This window comes from Theropithecus gelada, chromosome 12 (genome assembly GCF_003255815.1).
Source record: "Theropithecus gelada isolate Dixy chromosome 12, Tgel_1.0, whole genome shotgun sequence".
NCBI lineage: Eukaryota > Metazoa > Chordata > Mammalia > Primates > Cercopithecidae > Theropithecus > Theropithecus gelada.
The window spans coordinates 95,069,584-95,094,518 of NC_037680.1; the positions used below are offsets into that span (position 1 = coordinate 95,069,584).

The 24,935-nt window shown below is 45.1% G+C and overlaps 2 protein-coding genes across 5 annotated transcripts in view; one reads left to right on the forward strand and one right to left on the reverse strand.

Moving 5' to 3' along the window:
• The window catches only part of VIL1 (villin 1), a 32,188-nt gene extending 16,808 nt beyond the window's left edge, over window positions 1-15,380 (forward strand). For both annotated transcript variants that reach the window (XM_025403917.1, XM_025403916.1), the window contains 7 exons: window positions 534-713; window positions 1,291-1,436; window positions 2,479-2,623; window positions 3,122-3,310; window positions 4,925-4,993; window positions 7,004-7,144; window positions 14,303-15,380. In XM_025403917.1, the coding sequence (XP_025259702.1) occupies window positions 534-713; window positions 1,291-1,436; window positions 2,479-2,623; window positions 3,122-3,310; window positions 4,925-4,993; window positions 7,004-7,144; window positions 14,303-14,416 (984 nt within the window). In that variant the 3' untranslated portion in view covers window positions 14,417-15,380. The remainder of the gene's footprint in view (window positions 1-533; window positions 714-1,290; window positions 1,437-2,478; window positions 2,624-3,121; window positions 3,311-4,924; window positions 4,994-7,003; window positions 7,145-14,302) is intronic.
• USP37 (ubiquitin specific peptidase 37) overlaps window positions 15,350-24,935 on the reverse strand; it is a 125,752-nt gene continuing 116,166 nt past the window's right edge. For all 3 annotated transcript variants that reach the window (XM_025403914.1, XM_025403915.1, XM_025403913.1), the window contains 3 exons: window positions 22,418-22,487; window positions 20,994-21,132; window positions 15,350-20,083 (listed from right to left, as the gene is read on the reverse strand). In XM_025403914.1, the coding sequence (XP_025259699.1) occupies window positions 19,996-20,083; window positions 20,994-21,132; window positions 22,418-22,487 (297 nt within the window). In that variant the 3' untranslated portion in view covers window positions 15,350-19,995. The remainder of the gene's footprint in view (window positions 20,084-20,993; window positions 21,133-22,417; window positions 22,488-24,935) is intronic.

Consider the following 24,935-nt stretch of genomic DNA (forward strand, 5'->3'; position numbering starts at 1 on the left):
TTTTTTTTGAGACGGAGTCTCGCTCTGTCACCCAGGCTGGAGTGCAGTGGCCGGATCTCAGCTCACTGCAAGCTCCGCCTCCCGGGTTCCCGCCATTCTCCTGCCTCAGCCTCCCGAGTAGCTGGGACTACAGGCGCCGCCACCTCGCCCGGCTAGTTTTTTGTATTTTTTAGTAGAGACGGGGTTTCACCGGGTTAGCCAGGATGGTCTCGATCTCCTGACCTCGTGATCCACCCGTCTCGGCCTCCCAAAGTGCTGGGATTACAGGCTTGAGCCACCGCGCCCGGCCAAGGAGCTGGGTTTTAGGCTATAAGCAACGGGGAGTCACTGAATGTTTTTCAGCAGAGAAGCGCCATGATGCAAACAATGTTTTAGAAAGACCTGGTGACAGAGCATCAGAGGAGCTGCAGGGGCAAGCCGCCCCGCCCTACCCTGTCCCTCTCTGGTTCTCTTTGTGCCCCTCTGTTCCTTCATCATCTTCTTTACTATGTGACTCCTGACTCTCTCTCCCTGCCTTCTCCCCTCACCTGCAGGGAGGCACCTCCCGAGCTAACAACTTGGAGCCTGCGCCCTCCACACGACTGTTCCAGGTCCAGGGAACGGGCGCCAACAACACAAAGGCCTTTGAGGTCCCAGCGCGGGCCAATTTCCTAAATTCCAATGATGTCTTTGTCCTCAAGACCCAGTCCTGCTGCTACCTATGGTGTGGGAAGGTGTGTTCAGGGCCTAGAGGTCTCCCCATCCCCAAGTGGGTCCTGGCAGTACCCCAGTTTCACAGCAGCCCCTAGGTGAGGGCAGGAACCCCTGGCCAACTAAGTTGTGCCTGCTCGGTTCTCAGCCACCTCTGGAGCCCAGTCTCTCCCTCCTCAGTAGCTCTGGGTCTATCTTTCTGCCTCGTCAATGACCATCCTCAGATTCTCTGCCTCTCTGAGTCAGTCTCTCTTGTTCTGTTTCTCTGGCCACCTCCATCTGTCCCTGTGTTGGTCTGTCTTTATGTCTTGGGCTCTCTCTCACTATCCTGAGCCTGTCACTGACTCTCCTTTGATCTCTGTAAGAAGAATGCATAGCCTCTTGGAGTCCCTCTTGACCCTTCAAAATACTCTCTAGTTTCTTCTATTCTTTGGAGTGTCAAGGACAGAGGAGAGCATGTAATTGTCCCCGTGTGGCCTGTATACACAGAGTCCTGACCCAGGAGAGCCCTCTTAGACCCTGGAACTCTGGGTAGTGAATGTGGTAGGAGGGTGGGGGTAGGGGTGGCACTAGAAATTGGCCAACCCTTTTTTTTCCTAGGGCTGTAGCGGAGACGAGCGGGAGATGGCCAAGATGGTTGCTGACACCATCTCCCGGACGGAGAAGCAAGTGGTGGTGGAAGGGCAGGAGCCAGCCAACTTCTGGATGGCCCTGGGCGGGAAGGCCCCCTATGCCAACACCAAGAGGTAACTCTCAGGTCCCTCTGCCTCCAGGTTACCAAGGTGGGGGAGCCTCCCACCGTCTCCATCCCCACACTCAGAACCTATAGCAGGCATGGACTAAGGACACTGTGTGTCAGGCCCTGTGCCAGGCCCCCAGGGATACAAGATGAATCAAGGGCAGCCCATGCCCTTGGAGCCTCTTGGTCAGGGGCTGTGTCTGTGCTACTCACTACAGTATGCCTGGGACCTGGTGGGGTATTTCCTTGGCAAAGGGAATTCCTGGCCATAGGAGGCAGCTCAAAGCGAGGGGCAGTGCTAAAGGTTTGCCTTTCAGTAAGAAGATGCCAGAGGCCAGCCTGCCTTTAGGTCCTGACACAGGCCTGGGATGCTGAGGGGCACCAGCTACAAGCCCTCTTTCAAATGGTTTTGTTTTGTTTTTGTGACAGAGTCTCGTTCTGTCACCCAGGCTGGAATGCAGTGGCGCAATCTCGGCTCACTGCAGCCTCTGCCTCCGCCTCCCAGGTTCCAGCAATTCTCATGCTGCAGCCTCCTGGGTAGCTGGGATTACAGGCACCTGCCAACATGCCTGGTCAATTTTTGTATTTTAGTAGAGATGGAGTTTCACCATATTGGTCAGGCTGGTCTCGAACTCCTGACCTCAGGTGATCCACCTGCCTCAGCCTCCCAAAGTGCTAGGATGACAGGCGTGGGACACTGTGCCTGGCTCAAATGGTTTTTCTAGAGAATATCCATGATCCACTGGTCCCTAGTTCAAAAGCAAAAGGGCATGTACTGTAGTAGCAGCAGGAGGGATGGAGGGAAGATATCAGGAAGAACTTCCTAACAAGGCTCTGCAAAAGCCACTGGAATGCATGTCCAGAAAGCAGTGACAATTTCTCCCTCAGAGCACTCCTGGAATTAGAGGGGACCCTTTTATCAATCAGAAGACAGAGCATTTTGCTGGAAATGACCTTTCCATGCCAGAGTCCCTTTCTCAGAGTTCTGTCCTCAATCTCCTTTTGCCATACCTTCCTTCTGCCAGTACAATCTTCTCTCCATCCTGCAGACTACAGGAAGAAAACCTGGTCATCACCCCCCGGCTCTTTGAATGTTCCAACCAGACTGGGCGCTTCCTGGCCACAGAGATCCCTGACTTCAATCAGGATGACTTGGAAGAGGATGACGTGTTCCTACTAGATGTCTGGGACCAGGTAGGACCAAGGGCCTGGGGACCCCTCTTCCCAGCCACCTCAATCCCCAGGGCCAAGAAAGAGTGGCTTTAAGGTTAGGTAAGTGTCAACATTTTATTGGTCCTCACATAATTTCTCCCTGGAAATGGTATGAACACCAGAAGTGTAAGAAAGAAGGAAGGTGGGGAGTAACGTGCTCAAGAGAGGCTGCAGGGAAGAGCATATTCTCTCCCAAAGTCCTATTTATTTCACATGAGAGCAGGAGTGTTTTTGATAATCCTGGGCTTTGGACAGTCTGGGGGACACACATTTGCAGAATATCCAAGTACAAGGCATCTGTCCAACCTCCTAATTTCGCAGATACAAATTCAAGGCCAGATGGTGCCTGCCCTAGGTCATTTGGCTGGTAGTGGTAGAGACAGGGTCAAAGTCAGGGCTTCACTGTTGGACAACTGAGGCAGAGCCCTGTGGGCCAGGGAGGACAGGAAGGACGGACTGATCTCCTGGATTTCTCAATAGGTCTTCTTCTGGATTGGGAAACATGCCAATGAGGAGGAGAAGAAGGCTGCAGCCATCACCGCGCAGGAATACCTCAAGACCCATCCCAGCGGGCGTGACCCCGAGACCCCCATCATTGTGGTGAAGCAGGGATACGAGCCCCCCACCTTCACAGGCTGGTTCCTGGCTTGGGATCCCTTTAAGTGGAGTGTGAGTGGCCTCATCCCAGCATGTCCTTCTCTAGCCCTGCCTGGAGATCAGTGCTGATTCCCGCAGGCCATTCTGTCTCTTCGGGATGTATGACCTGCTGATTTAGAAAGGGGCTAGAAGAGGCTTAGAATAGAAAGTAAGGCTGCACTAAGGCCATTAGGCCTCCTGGTGAGAGGGAAGAAGTCTATCAAAAATCAAGGTTAATTACAGTGCCTTGTTTGCACACTACTTTTAGAGCAAAGCTGCTGGATAGTATAGGTAAGAAATGTACTGATTATTTAAATTAAACACAATTCAAAATTCAGTTTGTCACTAGCCACATGTGGCTGCCAGCTACTGTGTTGGGCAGCACAGGTGAGAATGTTCTCATCATTGCAGCAACACGGTGGATCCTCCATGCCAGCTGAAACATGCTGGTTCTAAAGAATTGACAAATGTCTTCCTGGTGCTAAATTCTTTTTTTTTTGAGATGGAGTCTCGCTCTGTCACCCAGGCTGGGGTGCAGTGGCCGGATCTCAGCTCACTGCAAGCTCTGCCTCCCGGGTTTACGCCATTCTCCTGCCTCAGCTTCCCGAGTAGGTGGAACTACAGGCACCCGCCACCTCGCCCGGCTAGTTTTTTGTATTTTTTAGTAGAGACGGGGTTTCACCATGTTAGCCAGGATGGTCTCCATCTCCTGACCTCGTGATCCGCCTGTCTCGGCCTCCCAAAGTGCTGGGATTACAGGCTTGAGCCACCGCGCCCGGCCCCTGGTGCTAAATTCTAAGCAAAATGGGTCATGTATGTGGTCCTTACCTGAGGGATGGTGTGCCAAGCTCCCACGGGGCGTTTCCTAAACTGGTCCCACATAGAAGCAAGGGGCAGATCCCCAGGATGGAACTCCAGCAAAGGTTTTCTGTAGGAAGAAGGCCAAGGTAGAGTGAAGCCTGGCCTGGTGGCTCTGGGTGCTCTAAATTGTCATAACACATGGGTTTAGGGAAGCAGAAAGCTTAATTTCCTTAAATCTGTTGGTTTGTTTTTTAAATTCTGCAGTTAGATGGGCTGAGTTTAGTTTTTACTCAAGGCAGCATATCAAGATGCCAGGTTTTCTCAGTCCACTTTAGTTATCACCCTTCCCTCACCTCAAGTGTGTGCTGGCTTCTCTCTCAGCCTCATTTGTGCTCTAGGATATGGAGATGGGACTCCTCAGAGAGCCATGGTCCCTTCACTCCTCTGTGGCAGGGATCCCTTCTAGGATCTGGGGGGACCCCCGCCCATCCCCAGGAGCCCTGCATTCCCCAGAGCCTACATAACCTAGGCAGGGTTCTCCACACTGCCTGCGGTTCTTGCCCTGGCCCCTGCAGGTGGGAAAAGATCCTCCCCATCCCCAAGTCAGGCTGAGCTGGGACAAATATAGCCTGCCCTGCCCTTTTCTGATCTGGCAGCCCCTCTGGTCCCAACCTCACCACCTAATCTCCTTTTTCGGGGACCCTCCTCCAGCCTCAGCCTGTGTATCCTCTTTCCTTTACCACTAGGCCCCAGACCAGCCTTCTTTCCATTCCTGAGGGAAAACGGCTTCTCATCCATCTTCTCTGCTGAGATCCAGGTCTAATCTGTTATTTACTTTATGTGCAGAACGCCAAATCCTATGAGGACTTGAAGGTGGAGCTTGGCAACTCTAGGGACTGGAGCCAGATCACTGCTGTGAGTCCGGGGCAGGGTGGCTGGGCCTTGCAGTGGCCAGCTGGTGGTCAGACCTGTGGGAGCCAAGAATGCTGCAGAGAAGACACCAGTGTCCTGTGCTTTCCCTCCTATTTCTCCCTACTTCTCATTCTTCTTGCTGTTTAACTCCAGTGCCTCTAGTGGTTTTGTTTCCTCAATTTCCTAGTGAAATGGTTCTCAATTTTTTTTTTGAGACACAGTTTCACTCTGCCTCCCAGGCTGGAGTGCAGTGGCAGGATCTCGGCTCACTGCAACCTCTACCTCCCGGGTTCAAGTGATTCTCATGCCTCAACCTCCCAAGTAGCTGGGGTTACAGGTGTGTGCTGCCATGCCTGGCTAATTTTTGTATTTTTAGTAGAGACGAGGTTTCACCATGTTGGCCAGGCTGGTCTCAAACTCCTGACCTCAAGTGATCCCCCAGCCTCGGCCTCCCAAAGTGCTGGGATTGCAGGCATGAGCCACGACGCCCGGCCTGGTTCTCAGATTTTTATCATGCATAAAAGTCTGGAAACTGGGGGCAGGGAGTAAGGGGGAAGCATATTAAAATGCAGATTCCAAGGCCCCATTCCCAAATATTCTGGTTTATAGACTAAGAATTGGCACCTAGGAATCTGCATCTTTTAAATCTTATTTTAAAAAGGTAATTTCATGTAGTTAGTCCATGGACTACACTTTAAGAAAGAATGCTGTCTCTACACACCATCACCCTTGGGGTCCCTTCTCTAGGTAGAATAACTACAACTCCTTTGGTCTTTCAGTGAGTTAACAGAAATGTATTTAGGCCGGGCGCAGGGGCTCACGCCTGTAATCTCAGCACTTTGGGAGGCCGAGGAGGGTGGATTGCTTGAGCCCAGGAGTTTGAGACTAGTCTTGGTAACATGGGGAAACCTCATCTTTACAAAAAATAAAAAACAGCCAGGAGTGGTGGTATGTGCCTGTGGTCCCAGCTACTCAGGACGCTGAGGTGGGACGTTGGTTTGAGCCCAGGAGGCAGAGGTTGCAGTGAGCTGAAATAGTGCCACTGCACTGCAGCCTGGGCAACAGAGTCAGACCCTGTCTCAAAAAAAACCCCTGCCCCTCCGCAGTCCCCCCACCCCCCAAAAAAGGAAATGTATTTAGCCTTTAGGCCTGGGACATGGGAATATGAAATCAGAACCTTTGCTTTGAGAAGTTCACAGGCTTACAGAGGGAACAAGACAGAGCTAACTCTGAGGAATGTGTCCAGAATTCAAGAGTAAGTTCACAAGCACACTGGGGTATAATCAACAGATGGTCAAAACTTACGGCACTCAAACGAAACCTTTCTTGGTGGACTGACAGTACAGACTGGCACGTATAGATAGGTCAAGGTTAAGTGACTTTATAGATGACAATTTCACAAGAGGTAAGAGAGACAGGGTCACAAATATCCAGGCTAGATCTCAAACTCTGGGGGAAGCCATGGGAAAGTTAATGAATCATTAAAGAAAAGAGTCATTTTTCACCAATGGACTTTGGTCAGAACAGACCACTAAGCTCTATGTTGTGTGTTTTTTTGTGGGTTTTTTTTTTTTTTTTTTGAGGAGTCTCTCTCTGTTGCCCAGGCCGGAGCGCAGTGGCATGATCTCAGTTCACTGCAACCTCCACCTTCCAGGTTCAAATGATTCTCCTACTTCAGCCTCCTGAGTAGCTGGGATTACAGGCGCCCACCACCATGCCTGGCTAAGTTTTGTATTTTCAGTAGAGACGTGGTTTCACCATGTTAGACAGGCTGGTCTTGAATTCCTGACCTCAAGTGATCTATCCACCTCAACCTCCCAAAGTGCTGGGATTACAGGCGTGAGCCACCACGCCCGGCCTATGTTGTGTTCTTATGAGTGTATTTGTGGCAGGGTGGGGTGGGACATGGGAGGCTTCTTGGAAGGTGGTGCCCTAGAGACTTCAGAGAGAAAGGCAGCCTGGGAGGTAGCTGCACACCAGCTAAGTAACCAGTGGTTTCCTTTTCTTTCCTAGGAGGTCACAAGCTCGAAAGTGGACGTGTTCAATGCTAACAGCAACCTCAATTCTGGGCCTCGGCCCATCTTCCCCCTCGAGCAGCTAGTGAACAAGCCTGTAGAGGAGCTCCCCGAGGGTGTGGATCCCAGCAGGAAGGAGGTAGGTCAGACCCTCAAAGGAGGACAAATAAGTCCATTTGTTGGACCACCATAGTTGACTCCCAGATTTGGCCCTACAGGTGACTAGGTGCTGGGGATGAACAAGACAGATGGGATCCTGCCTTCATGCCAGCTTATATCTCAGGAGGAGAGAGATCAGAGAAGCCTGGTTACACTATTATTTAATTTAAGGGTTAAGTGCCAGAAAGTGAAGTACAGGAGCTGTGAAGAGTATTACAAACAGGGCCGGGTGCAGTGGCTCATGCCTGTAATCCCAGCACTTTGGGAGGCTGAGGCGGGTGGATCACCTGAGGTCAGGAGTTTCAGACCAGCCTGACCAATATGGTGAAACTCCATCTCTACTAAAACTATAACAATTAGCCAAGTGTGGTGGTGTACACCTGTAATCCCAGCTACTCGGGAGGCTGAGTCATGAGAATTGCTTGAACCTGGGAGGTGGAGGTTGCAGTGAGCCAAGATCATGCCACTGCATTCCACCCTGGGCAACAAAGTGAGACTGTCTCAAAAAAAGAAAAAGAAAAAAAGGTATTACAAAGAGGAGCCTGATTTAGAGATTTCCTTCTGAAAGATAAACCGGAATTATTGAGGCAAAGTAAGTTAGTTCTGGAGAAGGGACAGCTAACATGAAGCCCAAAGGCAAGGAATAAAAATGGGGGCAAAACTGTAAGATAGCCAGAGTGGCTGTGGTGTGCAGAGCCAGGGAGGGAGGCAGGGCTGAACTGGCAGTGCCTTCTACCCCAAGTTAAGGATCGTATCATGTATCCTGGCAGTGAAGGGGAGTATCATTATGGTTGAAGTAGCAGAGTGACAGACTTACACTGGGCTGGGCACGGTGGCTCATGCCTGTAATCCCAGCACTTTGAGAGGCCAAGGCATGCGGACCACCTGAGGTCAGGTGTTCGAGACCAGCCTGGCCAACATAGTGAAACCCCAACTCTACTAAAATTACAAAAATAGCCGGGCGTGGTGGCTTGTGCCTATAATCCCAGGTACTTGGGATGCTGAGGCAGGAGAATCACTTGAACCCAGGAGGTGGAGGTTGCAGTGAGCCAAGATTTCACCATTGCACTCCAGCCTGGATGACAAGAGTGAAACTCCGTTTCAAAAAACAAAACAAAAAATAATAATTACAGCTGCTCATTGAACAAAAGCCTGGAAGGTGGCAAGAGCAGCCATAGGAACACCAGTTAGGAGAGACAGCGTAGCTGCTCTCAGGCTGATAGGTAGGTGGGAATCTAGAATAGGTCATGGTGGAGAGAAACATTTAGGAGGTAAAATCAACGATATTTGGTAATTACTGGATAAAGAGTATGAGAGAAGAGAAAATAGCATCATTCTCCATGATAGAAAACTGGATCAGGCTGAGCTTAGTTTAGTGGTAGCTACATCCTTTGAGGTTTAGATACATGTTCAGCGGGCAGGCAATTCAGAGGAACACCAGGGCAGAGATATGAATTTAAGACTCATCAGCACATGGTCCATGCGGTAACTGTGGTTAGCACAGCAAGAAGAGCTTGTTCAAAACACTTTTTTGTGTTCATGTGAGGAATGGAGTTTGGGGCTGGACACTTTTTTTAAATTTGAGATAGGGTCTCACTCTGTTGCCCAGGCTGGAGTGCTGTTGCAATCATGGCTTACTGCAGCCTCAACTTTCTGGGCTCAAGTGATCCTCCCATCTCAGCCTCCCAAAGTGTCGGAATTACAGGTGTGAGCCACTGCACCCAGCCTAAGAACACATTTCTAATATTCATTCCCACTTCATGAAGATCCAAAATAGGCTGTCAATCTAGCTTAGGGGTATTGAGAGGAGAGATAATATACTCTATATAAGTCAAAAAGTAGTCTTACAAATGAATCAAGGGATCACAGAAGAGAGATATCTAGTTTCTCTCTCAGAACATCAAAGTCTGTTAAGGGTTTCGACTCAATATAAAGTGTTTTGTTCCCAGAGAATTTCAATTCTGCCTTTTACCTTAGAGAGCACATTCCTGTGTTCTCTCCTGGTTCTCTCATCTGTGCGGTTGCTGGGAGGTTAGGAGGCACATGTGTCCTCACTGTAACATTGGGATGATCCCAGTATGATGACAAGGTAAGCCCAGCCCTTGGTACATAGTACTCTACAAATGAAAGCTGTTATTATCTCCTGTTCTACACCTGAGAAAACTGAGATCCAGAGAGATGAAGTGACTTGCCTAACATTACTAGTTAGTTGCAAAGCCAGAGCAAGAACCAGGCCTTTAGAGTCCCACTGTTACCATCACACCATGCAGCATAAAGAAGGTATTTCTTTCTTTCTTTTTTTTTGTTTTTTGAGACGGAGTCTCGCTCTGTCGCCCAGGCTGGAGTTCAGTGGCGCAATCTCGGCTCACTGCAAGCTCCGCCTCCCGGGTTCACGCCATTCTCCTGCCTCAGCCTCTCAAGTAGCTGGGACTACAGGCGCCCGCCACCACGCCCGGCTAATTTTTTTGTATTTTTAGTAGAGACGGGGTTTCACTGCACTAGCCAGGATGGTCTCGATCTCCTGACCTTGTGATCCACCCGCCTTGGCCTCCCAAAGTGCTGGGATTACAGGTGTGAGCCACCGCACCCGACTACAGCTGATTTTTTAAATCATGGAAGTAGTATACATTCTTGTGGGAGAGCGGAGTTCAGTGTCACGTGGGAGTGTAGGAGAGGTTTTCAGATCTGTCTGCTCCAATCTTGCAAGGTGAGCCAGTGACAACAGTGGGGTGGTGGGTCTGGCTGTAGGCAGAGCAAGATGGTAATCTAAGTATTTGTGCACTGATGAGTAAACAACAGGGAGGCGGATGTGGGCGTGGGTAAGGCTGGTAATCAGCTGGCAGGACTGCAGGTTCAGGAACAGGACCAACAGAAAGATACAAGTCCACTAGGATGGGTAGTCCCTGCTATCTAGCCTGAGGGGTCAGAGTCCAGCAGTCCTAACAAAACTGAAGAGCCAGGCTGGACCAGAGACAGCAAAGACCTAGGACATAGCAGCCACAGCTGTGAGGAACCTGGGGGGAGGGTGCTACACACAGATTTGGGGTATGGCAGCTCTTCCCCATCCACTGATCCCCAAATCATTTATATTTATCCTCTTTCTTCCAAAACCAAGTACTCAGCTGAGTGCGGTGGCTCATGCCTGTAATCCCAGGCACTTTGGGAGGCCAAGGCAGGCAGATTGCTTGAGCCCAGGAGTTTGAGACCAGCCTGGGCAACAAAGTGAGACACTATCTCTACAAAAAAATACAAAAATTAGCCCGGTTGTCCCAGCTACCCAGGAGGGTGTCCCAGCTACCCAGCACCTGTTGTCCCAGCTACCCAGGAGGGTGAGCCCAGAATGTGAGACAGAGCACGACCCTGTCTCAGCCTCCCCCCCAAAAAACAAAAAGAAGCCCCAAACCAAAACCAAATACTCCCCTACTCTGCCTCGGGGAGTGGGGAAGGCTTCCAGGAAACTTAAGGAGAGAATGCCCAGGGTGGGAGGCAAATCTGACAGGTTAGAAATCTGGAGCATCAGACCCCCCTGAGGTTGAAATCCATCTATAGGTGTTTACTAAGAAGCTGTTTAATTCAGGGCTCTCTGTGGGAGTCAATAAAATGTTCCCTAGGGCAACTCCATCTTAGCAGAGCAGCCTAAGTATTAAAGGAAACCCACAAGTCTCGCCTCTACACTGTCTACCTCTTGGTGCTTAGAGCAGCAGAGATGAAGGCTGGGAGATGCTGTTTTATAGCAACTTTAATTTGGGACTCTTAACTGAGTGTGCCTTGAGGGTATTTAGCTTGCCTTAAACAGTGTCATTATCATCTTAGTGCTGGGAACAAAAGTCATTTCAGTGAATTCCTTCATCTTATGGCTGAAGACACCCAAAGCTTAGAAAGGTAGTGACTCCCAGTTGTGATTTCCTAGCCAAGAGTAAAAATGTAAAATTGTGCTATCTAATCTTCTGGATCATTCACAGGATGAGAGAAGCTAGTATTACTTGTTTATCCAAATATTTTTTCAACTCAAAAAGCTAGGCAAAATTTAGTTCTGAATTTGTTCTTTGGCCTTCCTAGTGTCTTCTATTGGAATCCTTCCCCCGACCTCAGTTGTACCTTCTGCTGCTACCCTCCCACTCTCTAAGCAAAACCTCCTCCTAAAAAATAATCTGACACATTCACAGAAGAATATAAAAAACTGATGAGGATTAACAAGTTGTCTTTTCTTTTTTTTTGAGACAGAGTCTCACTGTGTTGCCCAGACTGGAGTGCAGTGGCATGATCTTGGCTCACTGCAGCCTCCGCCTCCCGGGTTCAAGTTATTCTCCTGCCTCAGCCTCCCGAGTAGCTGAGAATACAGGTTCCCACCAAAATTAGCATGCCTGCTAATTTTTTGTATTTTTAGTAGAGATGCGGTTTCACCATGTTGGCCAGGCTGGTCTCGAACTCATGACCTCAGGTGATCCACCCGCCTAGGCCTCCCAAAGTGCTGGGATTACAGGCATAAGCCACTGCGCCTGGCCAACAAGTTGCCTTTTAACTGGGAACCAAACCTGTAAGCCAAGAGTGATGAAGCTATCCATAATGGTAAAATTGTGGCCAACTGCAAGTGTTAATAGCTTACCTTGCAGGTCTGGGAGTTGAAAGCTGACAAGAGGGCTTTACAGTATACCTGAAACTCAAGGAAGAAAGTCAGCATGGTGCAGTGGAACATATATTGGAATGAGGTGACCTTGACTTTTTTTTTTGAGACAGTCTTGCTCTGTTGCCCAGGCTGGAGTGCAGTGGCACCATCTCGTTCACTGCAACCTCTGCATCCCAGGTTTAAGCAATTATCCCGCCTCAGCCTCCGGAGCAGCTGGGATTACAGGTGCCTGCCACCACGCCCAGCTAATTTTTGTATTTTTAGTAGAGACAGGGTTTCACCATGTTGGCCAGGCTGGTCTCGAACTCCTGACCTCGTGATCCACTTGCCTTGGCCTCCCAAAGTGTTGGGATTACAGGTGTGAGCCAACATGCCGGCCTGACTTTCTTAAACTTTTAACTGCATCATCTGAAAATGGGAATATTCAAATCTGCCTCAGTTCCTTTGTAAGTGCCACAGCAGTATATGGAAACTAGATTCCTACTTTGCTCCATCCATTAGGGCTGGAGTGGGTCCTACTTCCCTTGCAGGCAGTCTGTTAACTTGATCCAAAGCAAAGTAGGGCCCAGGAGGGAGACTTCTCCTGAGGGTGACAGGCTTTTGCTAGAAGAGTTGTATGTCCTGTGACAGCAATAAAATGTTTTTTTTGAGACAGAGTCTTGTTCTTTCACCCAGGCTGGAGTACAATGGTACTATCTTGGCTTACTGCAACCTCTGCCACCTGGGCTCAAGCGATCCTGCCACCTCAGCCTCCTGAGTAACTGGGACTATAGATGTGCACCACCATACCTGGCTAATTTTTGTATTTTTTTGGTAGAGACAGGGTTTTACCATGTTGCCCAGGCTGGTCTTGAACTCCTGAACTCAAGCAATCTGCCTGACTTGGCCTCCCAAAGTGCTGGAATTACAGACATGAGCCACCACACCCGGCCCTAATAAAATCTCACATACCCAGACTAGAGCAGATACCCTTATAGGGCTCATCTGCTTGCTTTGTGGGCAGCTTGGATTCACTGTTTAAGTGGAGGTAAATGAGCAACATACTATGTTTTGTGTTTGTGAGATGGAAAACTATCGCCCAGGTTGGAGTGCAGTGGCACGATCTCAGCTCACTGCAACCTCTGCCTCCTGGGTTCAAGCGATTCTCCTGCCTCAGCCTCCAGAGCAGCTGGGATTACAGGTGTGTGCCACCATGCCTGCCTAATTTGTTTTCAGTACACTTTCATATGTAATATTATTTTCATTTTCATAAAAGCAAGTGAAAATTTGCCTTTAAGAAATGTTCCTGGCTGGGGTTGGTGGCTCACGCTTATAATCCCAGCACTTTGGGAGGCCAAGGCGGGTGGATGCTTGAGCTCAGGGGTTCCAGACCTGCCTGGGCAACATGGTAGTGCATGCCTGTGGTCCCAGCTACTCGGGAGGCTGAGATGGGAGGACTGCTTGAGCCCAGGAGATTGAGGCTAGAGTGAGCTGAGATTGTGTCACTGCACTCCAGCCTGTGTGACAGAGCAAGACGCTGTTTCAAAAAACAAAACAAAACAAAAAAACAATGGCTAGGCATGGTGGCTCATGCCTGTAATCCCAGCACTTTGGGAGGTCAAGGTGGGTGGATCACTTGAGGCCAGGAGTTCGAGACCAGCCTGGCCAAAAGGCAAAACCTCATCTCTACTAAAAATACAAAAATTAGCCAGGCGTGGTGCCAGGTGCCTGTAGTCCTAGCTACTCAGGAGGCTGAGGCAGGAGAATTGCTTGAATCTGGGAGGTGGACGTTGCAGTGAGTCAAGATCGTGCGCCACTGCTTTCTAGCCTGGGGAACAGAGTAAGACTCTGTCTTTAAAAAAAAAAAAAAAAAAAAAAGAAACGTTCCCCATTTAATAGAGAGGAAAACTAAGGCTTGGAAAGAAGAGTCCTAATTCTTATTTGGGCTAATGTGAACTTGACCCTTGTAAAAAGATCTCAATCTACTACACTACTATCTTTTCATTGTTAAAAATTCAGGGATCAGGCCAGGTGTGCTGGCTCACACCTGCAATCCCAGCACTTTGGGAGGCCGAGTAGGGTGGATCACTTGAGGTCAGGAGTTCGAGACCAGCTTGGCCAACATGGTAAAACCCCGTCTCTACTAAAAATACAAAGGTTAGCAGGGCATGGTGGTTCATGCCTGTAATCTCAGCTACTTGGGAGGCTGAGGGAGGAGAATCGCTTGAAATCAGGAGGTGGAGGTTGCAGGTTGCAGTGAACTGAGTTCGTGCCACTGCACTCCAGCCTGTGCAACAGAACAAGACACGGTCTGGGAAAAAAAGAAAATCCAGGGATAAACCTCTGGAATACCAAAATACCATATTCGCCTCCTCTCCATCCCTTTTCTGGCTCTCCTGACATTGCTTGTGTTTACTCTTCATTTATTTGATTATACACCACATCTATATGACTCATCAGAGCAAACGGCACCTGAGGGTAAGGGAGGAGGAAAGGATATGTGACCTTTGCCCTCTGGTCCCTCTCTTCTAGGAGCACCTGTCCATTGAAGATTTCACTCAGGCCTTTGGGATGACTCCAGCTGCCTTCTCCGCTCTGCCTCGATGGAAGCAACAAAACCTGAAGAAAGAAAAAGGACTATTTTGAGAAGAGGAGCTGTGGTTGTAAAGCAGTACCCTACCCTGATTGTGGGGTCTCATTTTCTCACCAATATTAGTCCTACACCAATTGAAGTGAAAATTTGCAGTTAAAGTTTGTGCCTATGAGCACAAACTTCTGTGGCAAATGCCACTTTTGTTTAATAATGTACCTATTCCTTCAGAAAGATGATTCCCCAAAAGGAGCCTATGGTCCTCATTTCAACTTCTAAGAAGGTCGCTAGATTGTTTCTATCCTGAGGTATTGCATCATTTTTAATACTCCTGTTCTAGAGTCTTCTCTTCTTAGAAGAGCACAAACACTCCATGGAACATTAGAGTTCTGAGGCACTACCCTACCTAGCTTGTCCTCTATCATGACTCATTTTTATCTATGGCAGGTAGGCTGAAGCATTTTGCAGGTTTACATCTTCCCCAGAGTAACAGCTTTTCCTTTTCACATTTACTTTCCTTACTGCCTTACTCAGTGGGTAAGTTAAAGGGTTGAAGGAGAGTTGAATGGTCCACAAGACTACTCTCTAGGAGGTTTCACAAATACCAAACAGTACTGTGAGAGCAGCACATCCACTGGGGCTAGGCTTGAGACCTAAAGGCAAGTAAGAAATGCATATGCTATTTCACTTCTTCTCCCAACCCTTAATAATAAGGCAAAGGAAGAGCCTAGTGAAGGCCAATGCTAGGTTTACAAACTTACCCAGAAGCCTCCGCAAAGCTTCACAGGCTCCTCAGATGAAAATAACAATAATCAATGGGGACTACGGCCAAACACTGGTTTTCCATTCTGTTCCTTTTAAGAAGTAACAACGCTGCAAGGAAGTCCATGTCAGAAAGCCAACAGAAGGTGATTTCCACAACTTTGAATAGGTTGTTATAAGTATCAGCAAGAATGTGTCCTTTTCAGAAATAACAAGTCAAATCAACAGAAGGTTAATAAAGGCTTTAATTTCATACACACAAAAAAACTCTATGCATAATTTAAAAAGGAAACAAAAACAAAAACCGTAAAGGATACAGAGGAACAGTTCTGCTAAAACACAGATAAAAGTGCCGCTCCATACAAAACATAAAGAATCAGAATCAGAAGTCACTCTGAACATAAAGAAAAAAAATCATCTCACAAATAATGTGGCCACAGCTGCCAGAAAACCTGGTAGTGGCTCAATTAGGCAAAGTGTACGAATCTCATTTTTGTTTTTCTCTCCTTAAATGTAAAGAAACAACGATGACAATAGGCCAGAGAAATTAGGGAGGGAAGGATAAGCTCAAAGGGAGGGAAACCTGGGGACAGGAGGTGTGCACACCCACACGTGGTCTCACTCTTCACACAGGCCCACTATTTTTGAAGACCAGTTTCTGGTGTCTGACTGGACAAACCTGGATCCTGGTCCAGACTCTCACCCTCTCTATTCTTATGCCAATGGACATACCTATACTTTGAACCTCTATACTTTTAAGAAAAGTCCAATGTTACAAAATCAAATGCTTATATTCAGCCTGGCACACTTTTTAAATAAAAACTCCATACACCTCAGACATAGCACACATGGAGACAACTTACTATTGTGTGTAAGTATGATACAATGAATGAGACTGCCTGAAGTCTAGTAATCAAAGCATGCCATAAGGTGAATGATTGTGGTGAAACACAGCAAAATAACTGTCACAAAACTTTCAAGGCCTAACAAACTAGAATTTTCCAATAAAATATATATATTTTTTTCAGATGTTAATAAGACATATCAGTAGAGACAAAATTAGAATTTTGAAGTAATGCAATAAAAAGAGGAGGGCAGAAGTCTATTTAGTTTTTGCATACACTTGCGAAAGTGCAATACTCAGTATAAAGCAAAATGGGGAGGAAAAAAACATTCATCCATTTTATTGGAACAGTTCTATGTGAGTTGCATCTGGTGTTGGGTTGTTGATTTTTCTAAAAATCCACATGTACTTGGAGATCCAGCTCTGTTTCCTCCCCCACTGCCCGTTTAAAACAAAAGACCACCTTGGGGGGTCAATTAAATTAAAAAGGCCCTCCACCCCCACAAAATGGGATAACTAAGAGTATCCACTGCAATCATTTCAGAGGACAGAGAAGGAAAATATTTTTATTTGCTTTAATATAACCTCTTTTCAGTAGACCACAAATGAGTTTACAAACTACTTTTTTTCTCTCTTTAATTTAGGTGTTTGTAGATAATTTTCATTATACAACTATATCTGTAGCTGTACATGTGTATAGTTACATAATGGTAACTATACACGATATAGAAGAATCAGTAAATTCATGGATTATTTTACTGAGGTTTTATATTTTAAAGCCTCTGTTTCAGAATTTTACACTTGATCAAGGAGAAAAATAAATGTGTAGTCTAACATTTGCTTTCTGGAGTTAATTAACTGATCTGTAAGTACCACTGCATATGTCTTAAAATGTAAACATATTTACATTTGTTGTATTTGTTATTGAGCCTTTAAAGTTAGGCCCAGAATGAACAGACCATAGCAAGTAAACAAATAATTTTTAGAATCAAAGTATTAACAAAAGACCAATTCATGGATTTGCTTATTCTATCCTGCTGAGACAAAACTCCTGAGTGTGCACACACATGTGAATATATCCCTATGAAACAGTCTATCTTCTCATAGGCTTAAATTGTAGTCATGGCTATTAAAGAAATCAACAGCATCCAGCCACATGCAACTTTCCAACCTTCAGTACTATTAGGGGATTAAAATAAACAAATATGAAGTTTAGTTTATTTTTCCCTTAAAATTCCAACAAAGATCAAAATGCTGTATCTAGAACTAATTGCCATCAAGTTCCAATTCAATGTCATTTAAAGTAATGTAACCACACATTTGGTATTTTCAATAGGAAGGTTAATTAGGTATTGTGCAAACTGCCTGCAACGGAAGCACTCAGTCCTTATCTAACTTGTCCCTTCCTGGCCCCAACATGCTAACTGCCCTATCCCCAATTCTGGGCAAACTGATAACAATGTGCAAAAAATAATATATTATCTATTTATAATTTTAAAATATATACAGCCAGCTCAAAAAAAACAACAAGCCCCATCAACATAGTCCAGCTGAAATCTCCATTGGTAGTCAAAGAAATAGATTAAAGGAGTAAAGGAAGGAGAAGGCTGACAGGGCCACAAGAATGGACAGACATCAAGTAAAATTTGAGTCCCAAACATGCAAGTACATGAGCAGTGAGATAACTTATATATTCCCATAACCTATTTCAACAACTCCTGCCCAAGACATGAGATCAAATCAGGTTTCTGAGGTAAGTGTACTTCTAAACCATACACATATGAAAGCTATGAAAGCAATTCAAATGAGGCTGCTTCATGAGGCAATCTAGACTTATGGCATTATTTCTATTTTTCTCCATGTTTTAACGCAGCCTGCACTTTAAATCTTTCCCAGTAATTTTTAACAGTGCCTCTCAAATGCAAAGACAGGTAAAATAATTAATAACTAGCCAAAGAATTTTATCACCACTTCACTCATTTATAAGAAAACCAATTACTTCCAAGCAAAATCAAACCAAACTAAAGAGTCTCCTGGTAGAAATGAAACAAAATTTTAAAGCTAGTTTTAAAACAAATATTTTCCTCTGCTCTAAACTACTCTGGCATTTTCTACCACTCTACCATTTTGGAACATTCATTACAATAATGTATATAGGTAGATGGTAGGAGGCAAAGCATTTATCAGTAGTTAAGCAAAACTGGTGAGGCCATTTATAATTCAAAGAATCAAAACTTAGAATAGGTTACTATATTAGAATACATCCAAGTTCCAAGAGCAGGGCTGGAGCTCTCTTAAGGCAATCTTTCAGAAAATATGTTGCATCTTCTGTGATGATGATTTGTGTGTTTTTTTTTTCTTTTCTTTTTTTTTTTTTTAATGAGATGGAGTCTCACTGTCACGCAGGCTGCAGTGCAATGATGTGATCTCGGCTCACTGCAACCTCTACCTCCTGGGTTCAAGCGATTCTCTCAAGTGATGGTGGGTTTTTAAATGTTTTTTCCTTCTGAAAAACTGATATGGTTTGTCCCTACCTCTGAGAACTAAAGAATAATCCCTTGTTTATAATAAAAGAAAAATCATGAAAGAATACAACGATGGTTTCATTTTGCTACACTTAACTCTGTGTGATCCTAATGACATCTGGGCTCACAAAATTATTTTGTGGACAGAATTCCATCCTCAAAAGAATTCTTTATATGGTTTCATAAGCTGCTTAACCAAGCTGATTATATCAGCTAAGTGACTAGCATAGCACTTAATGTTGCCGCTCTACTTTGCCTCAACTCAGAGCACCTAAAAAGTAGATAAACATATTACGCACCTTTGTTATTTTTTAGTTCTTGGGATTACCTAAGCCAATCACATTTTAATTGCAATCCTATTTTAAGGGCAAAGCCAGACAGTAAATGGTTAAATGCCCAAGGTTTGTCCTATAGCTCAAGTACTTAATTTCATACTTGCAATAGGGCTTTTAGCTTTAGTGGTCCAGAATTTTAGCTTTATCAGAAGAACACTCTTCTAATCCTCCCTATATTTGAGAGACAGAGATGCTAGCATTCTTCCTTATCCCTAAGTATTCCTGCTGGGGAGTCCCAATTGGAGAAATATCTTTCTACCTGTTTAAAGTTTTGGTTGCAATCCATTAGGGTAATGCTGCTCCATGGCAGAATGACAAAAAAAGAAAAAAGATTCTATCTTTACCACCAAAATAATGATGATGATATATGATGAACATACTGTGTGAAGAAATCTCCTTAGAGAGAGCAAAGTATATGAGGAATATCAAATGTGGGACTGTAACATATTCCAAAGCACCAACAATCCATTTCTTGGGACTGCATGTAAACAGCAAAGACATCACAAATTCATGAAATTTGCATACAACAACAACAAAAAAAACAGCTCCTCAAGTCAGGTGACAGCAATGCCCCTCTCTTGCAAAGAGAACAAACTGTCATTAGTGTAACATGAAGAGCTGGCTTTCCAGTGAACTTTACTAATAAGGAAACACACAAAAGGTTACAGACTTGAGTGAAACTACTCAAGGAACATAAAAGTTAAAAGCCAACTGATAAGTACATCTTCACACATTTCTCAGGTGAATGGACTCTTTGACACCTTCATTTCTTCTCCAAACTGCTGTGCTATTAATTTTGAGCAAGCATATTCTGGGGGCTCATCCTAACTCTTTAAGGCTCCATTCATCCTCTGTGTGTGTGTGTGTGTGTGTGTGTGTGTACACACACACACACAGATATATATTTACAACATGTATTCCTAAGACAAAAGGAAGTGCCACTCTTATAGGAGAAAAAGAGGATAATCAGCTACAGATGTGAGACCAAAGTTTCCATAAAATAGCATGGAGCATTCTATGTAACTCCAATTTTTGTCTTTTGGTTTGGCCCTGAGCTGTTTGTTGCTCCCGCATCAAGCAGAATTTCAAATTCTCCTTCAGCAGAGGAAAGGTGAGGTGGGCAGCAGTAAGAATATGCAGCGCACACTGCCAACCCAGGAGTTTGTTCCTCACGAGGCTTGACGGGTAGTCTTCCCCACTTCCATGCTAAGTGACTGAGAGTTCTTTTCTGTTTCCAGCAGCTCATCAAAGATCTCCCTTATGATAAAACAAGCAAAAAATAAAACAGGAAATTTAGTAAGTAGAAACAAAGAACAGGCAGGAGAAAAAGTAAAATAAAATTGATACAGATAAGACCTTCACAATTCCATTTCATGCCTGTATTTTATTAAAAAAGCAGTTCATAGGCCGGGCGCGGTGGCTCAAGCCTGTAATCCCAGCACTTTGGGAGGCCGAGACGGGCGGATCACGAGGTCAGGAGATCGAGACCATCCTGGCGAACACGGTGAGACCCCGTCTCAACTAAAAAATACAAAAAACTAGCCGGGCGAGGTGGCGGGCGCCTGTAGTCCCAGCTACTCGGGAGGCTGAGGCCGGAGAATGGCGTGAACCCGGGAGGCGGAGCTTGCAGTGAGCTGAGATCGGGCCACTGCACTCCAGCCTGGGCGACAGAGCGAGACTCCGTCTCAAAAAAAAAGAAAAAAAAAAAAAAAAAAAGCAGTTCACTCATTTGATCTTAACCCTTTGAATGCTGATTTTTAAGAATAGAGGGGAACTGACAATAGTTAGCTTTAATGAACATGCTAGGTAATTCCCATCCATATAAATCAGATCTTCTAGCTGATAAAACTGGATGACCAAAAAGATTTATGACAGGACATCTTCTATCATAAAACAAATTATCCAAACTTCCATACCTAGATACTACTGTGTAATAAGCAATTAATGCTGAGTTATGAGAGAAAATATTCTGGACTTACAGGGAAATATCAAGAGACAGACCCTAACCAAAGATAACAAAAACCAAAAATTTTCAACCAATCAACTGATGGGAACATTTTATCCTCAAAGGAAAAAAAACAAAAAACAAAACAAACAAACAAACAAAAAAACAACAAAGAAAAGAGTTCAGGTGATTTTTAACTCATTATTTGGCAAAGTTTCTTACTTGTGCATATAAAAGAAGATGTAGCCACTCCGATCTCGATCACTCTGCACGGCAGCCTCTTGGATTTTTGATACCTCCAGGTCATTGTAAGTAAACCACGCTTGCTTTTTAATGTCATACACATCACTAATGTAATGACCTGAAACAAATAACATCTTAAAATCAAGGTTTTAAAAAACACACCGAAGCCGGGTGTCATGGCTCCCGCCTGTAATCCCAGCACTTTGGGAGGTTGAGGCAGGCGATCACAAGATCAGGAGTTCGAGACCACCCTGACCAACATGGTGAAGCCCCATCTCTATTAAAAATACAAAAATTAGCCGGGCATGCTGGCATGCGCCTGTAGTCCCAGCTACTCAGGAGGCTGAGGCAGGAGAACTGTTTGAACCCAGGAGGTGGAGGTTGCAGTGAGCCGAGATAGCACCACTGCACTACAGCCTGGGAGACAGGGCGAGACGCTGTCTCAAAAAATAAACAAATAAAAAATAAAAACACACTGAATTTATCTCAGGTGCAGGAAGTTTGAGAAAGAGAAAAAAAACTACCACATTCAACTTATCCTCAACACTGTGTCTAAAACCTATTGAAAAAACATACAGGCCAGGCACAGTGGCTCACTCCTGTAATCCCAACACTTTGGGAGGCCAAGGCAGGAGGACTGCTTGAGGCCAGGAGTTTGAAACCAGCTTAGGCAACAAAGCAAGAACCTGTCCATGCAAAAAATTTAAAAAAATTGGTCAGGTGTGGTGGCATGCACGTGTAGTCTCAGCTACTCAGCAGGCTGAGGCAGGAGGATCTCTTGAGCTCCTGAGCCCAGGAATTCAATGCTGCAATGAGCTAATGATGGTGCCACTGCACTCCAGCTTGGTGACAGAGTGAGACCCTGTCTCTTGGGGAAAAAAAAAAAAAAAAGAAAAGAAGAGAAATCAAAACAGTTACACCTATTAACACAATTCACACTGAGTGTGATCAAAGTAGATTTCAAAGATTTTCTTGAAAAACTTACACTTCATGGGTTGGGCATGGTGGCTCATGTCCGTAATCCCAGCACTTTGGGAGGCCAAGGTGGGTGGATCTCTTGATCCCAGGAGTTGAAGACCAGCCTGGCCAACATGGTGAAACCCCATCTCTACTAAAAATGCAAAAATTAGCTGGGCCTGGTGGTGCATGCCTGTAATCCCAGCTACTTGGGAGGCTGAGACAGCAGAATCACTTGGACCCAGGAGGTGGAGGCTGCAGTGAGCTGAGATTGTGCCACTGCACTCCATCCTGGGTGACAGAGTGAGACTGGATCTCAAAAAAAAAAAAAAAAAGAAAAGAAAAAAGAAAAACATACCTCACAAAGCTAGGCAAAGAGCAATGTAATAAGGAGCAAATGCTGACTAGTTCATTGATAAAATGCTGAAATAATGATGGCTATTCACCTGAAGAAGAAGTGCTACCAATGTGACTGACAACACTGATGAGCCGGTAGGAATGAGGCAGACTTCCTGTCTGGAAAACAGAAGTGGGTATAACTTTTAAGTCTTCATTTGAATAAAAGCAAAACACTGAATATAAATTTATTATTAAAGCTGACATGGCTAAGCTTCGGTGTGTGGCATAGTAAGAATCAATTAAAAAATCTGTTCATACCCTTTGACCCAAGAATTCCACCCCCAACTAAGAATTTATTCTAAGGAAGTAAGTCAAAAGAAAGAGTATATGTATCGAATTATTTACTGTGGCATTATCTAGTGAAAAGTTGGAACTAACAATATACCCAATAATAGCTGACTGGTTAGTATCTCAATTCAATATAATACTATTCAGTGAAAGGCCAGGCGTGGTGGCTCAAGCCTGTAATCCTAACACTTTGGGAGGCCGAGACAGGCAGATCACGAAGTCAGGAGATCGAGACCATCCTGGCTAACACAGTGAAACCCCGTCTCTACTAAAAAATACAAAAAACTAGCCGGGCAAGGTGGCAGGCGCCTGTAGTCCCAGCTACTCGCGAGGCTGAGGCAGGAGAATGGCGTAAACCCAGGAGGTGGAGCTTGCAGTGAGCTGAGATCCGGCCACTGCACTCCGGCCTGGGCGACAGAGCAAGACTCCGTCTCAAAAAAAAAAAAAAAAAAAAAAATTAATATTCAGTGATATAAAAAAACTACATGGATCAGGAATATGTTAACCTTTTTTCCAAACCCATATGAATGCACACAGTAACTATAGCTCTATTAAAAACAGTTACGTTAAGATTAGGCATTGGACAAGAGAACGAAAATATTAAAAAGAGTTGCTATGTTGCTGTAGGGATCAGAGTGAACTTTTGTATTTTAAAAAATACGATTAAAATATTTTTGGTAAAATAAAGCAAAACTGAAAAGTGATATTCATGCACTACAGACAGCACTATGAGGTAAAATTTGGGGAAGGAAGGCCGAGCATGGTGGCTCACGCCTGTAATCCCAGCACTTTGGGAGGCTGAGGCGGGTGGGTCACGAGGTCAGGAGATCAAGACCATTCTGGCCACCATGGTGAAACCCTGTCTCTACTAAAAAAACACAAAAAATTAGCTGGGTGTGGTGGCGGGTGCCTGTAGTCCCAGCTACCCAGGAGGCTGAGGCAGGAGAATGGCGTGAACCCGGGAGGTGGAGCTTGCAGTGAGCCAAGATTGGGCCACTGCACTCCAGACTGGGTGACAGAGCAAGACTCCGTCTCAAAAAAAAAAAAAAAAAAAAAAAATCGGGGAAGGAATATGGCTATATGTAAACCAGAAATTTAAAATGTTCATAAACTTTAATTTATAATTTACTTCTGGAGAATACAAAAGAAGAAATTCTAAAATATAGAAAACGAACGCGTGAGCCAAGAGCACATGCCACTGCACTCCAGCCTGGGTGACAGACAGACCTTGCCTTAAAAAAAAAACAAAAAAAACCCTCTGTGTTTGGCTAGGTACAGTGGCTCAGACCTGTAATCCCAATACTTTGGGAGGCAGAGATGGGTGGATCCCTTAAGGCCAAGAATTCCAGATTGGCCTAGCCAACATGGTGAAACCACATCTCTACTGAAAATACAAAAATTAGCCAGGCATAGTGGCTCATGCCTGCAATCCCAGCTACTCAGGTGGCTGAGGCACGAGAATCGCTTTAGCCCAGGAGGTGGAGGAAGTTGCAGTGAGCTGAGATTGTGTCACTGCACTCCAGTCTGGGTGACAGAGCGAGACTGTCTCAAAAAAATTAAAAAATAAAATAAAATAAGGAAAATGCTATAAGCATACAGTTTCCCAACTTATTATCATAGTGAAAAATTACAAACAACTTAGACAAATACTCAATGTTAGCTAAAAATTAAATAGGATATTCATTTGAGTCAATATTGTACAGGCATTAAAAATAAGCTTACAAATAACTACTCTTCAACAAACAGGATAACCTGGGTGCGGCAGTGTGTGCCTCTAGTCCCAGTCATTTGGAAGCCTGAGACAGGAAAATCCCTTGAGCCCAGGAGTTTGAAGCCAGCCTGGGCAACACAGTGAGACTCTGTCTCTAGAACAAAAAAAAAAAACCCAAATGAAATAAAAACTATACTTATGACTTTTAAAAAAGCATACATGGAGGTGAGAATAACAAAGAAATATGTCAAAGTGTTGATAGTAATTGTGTTAGGATGGTAGGATCCTGGATAATCAAAATTTGAGGGGAAAAAGCAATTATTTAAGGGAGAAAAAAGGGTTAAAAAAAAAAAAAGAGTTCAATGTGCCCTAATTAACATCACCAATTCAACAGTTTTCAGTGAGCAACAACCGTTTTTGGTATTTAACTATAAAGATGATAGTTATTCAGTGTAACTAAAGGTAATTTTTTTTTTTTTCCCAAGATGGAGTTTTGCTCTTGTTGCCCAGGCTGAAGTACAATGGCACAATCTTGGTTCACTGCAACCTCTGCCTCCCAGGTTCAG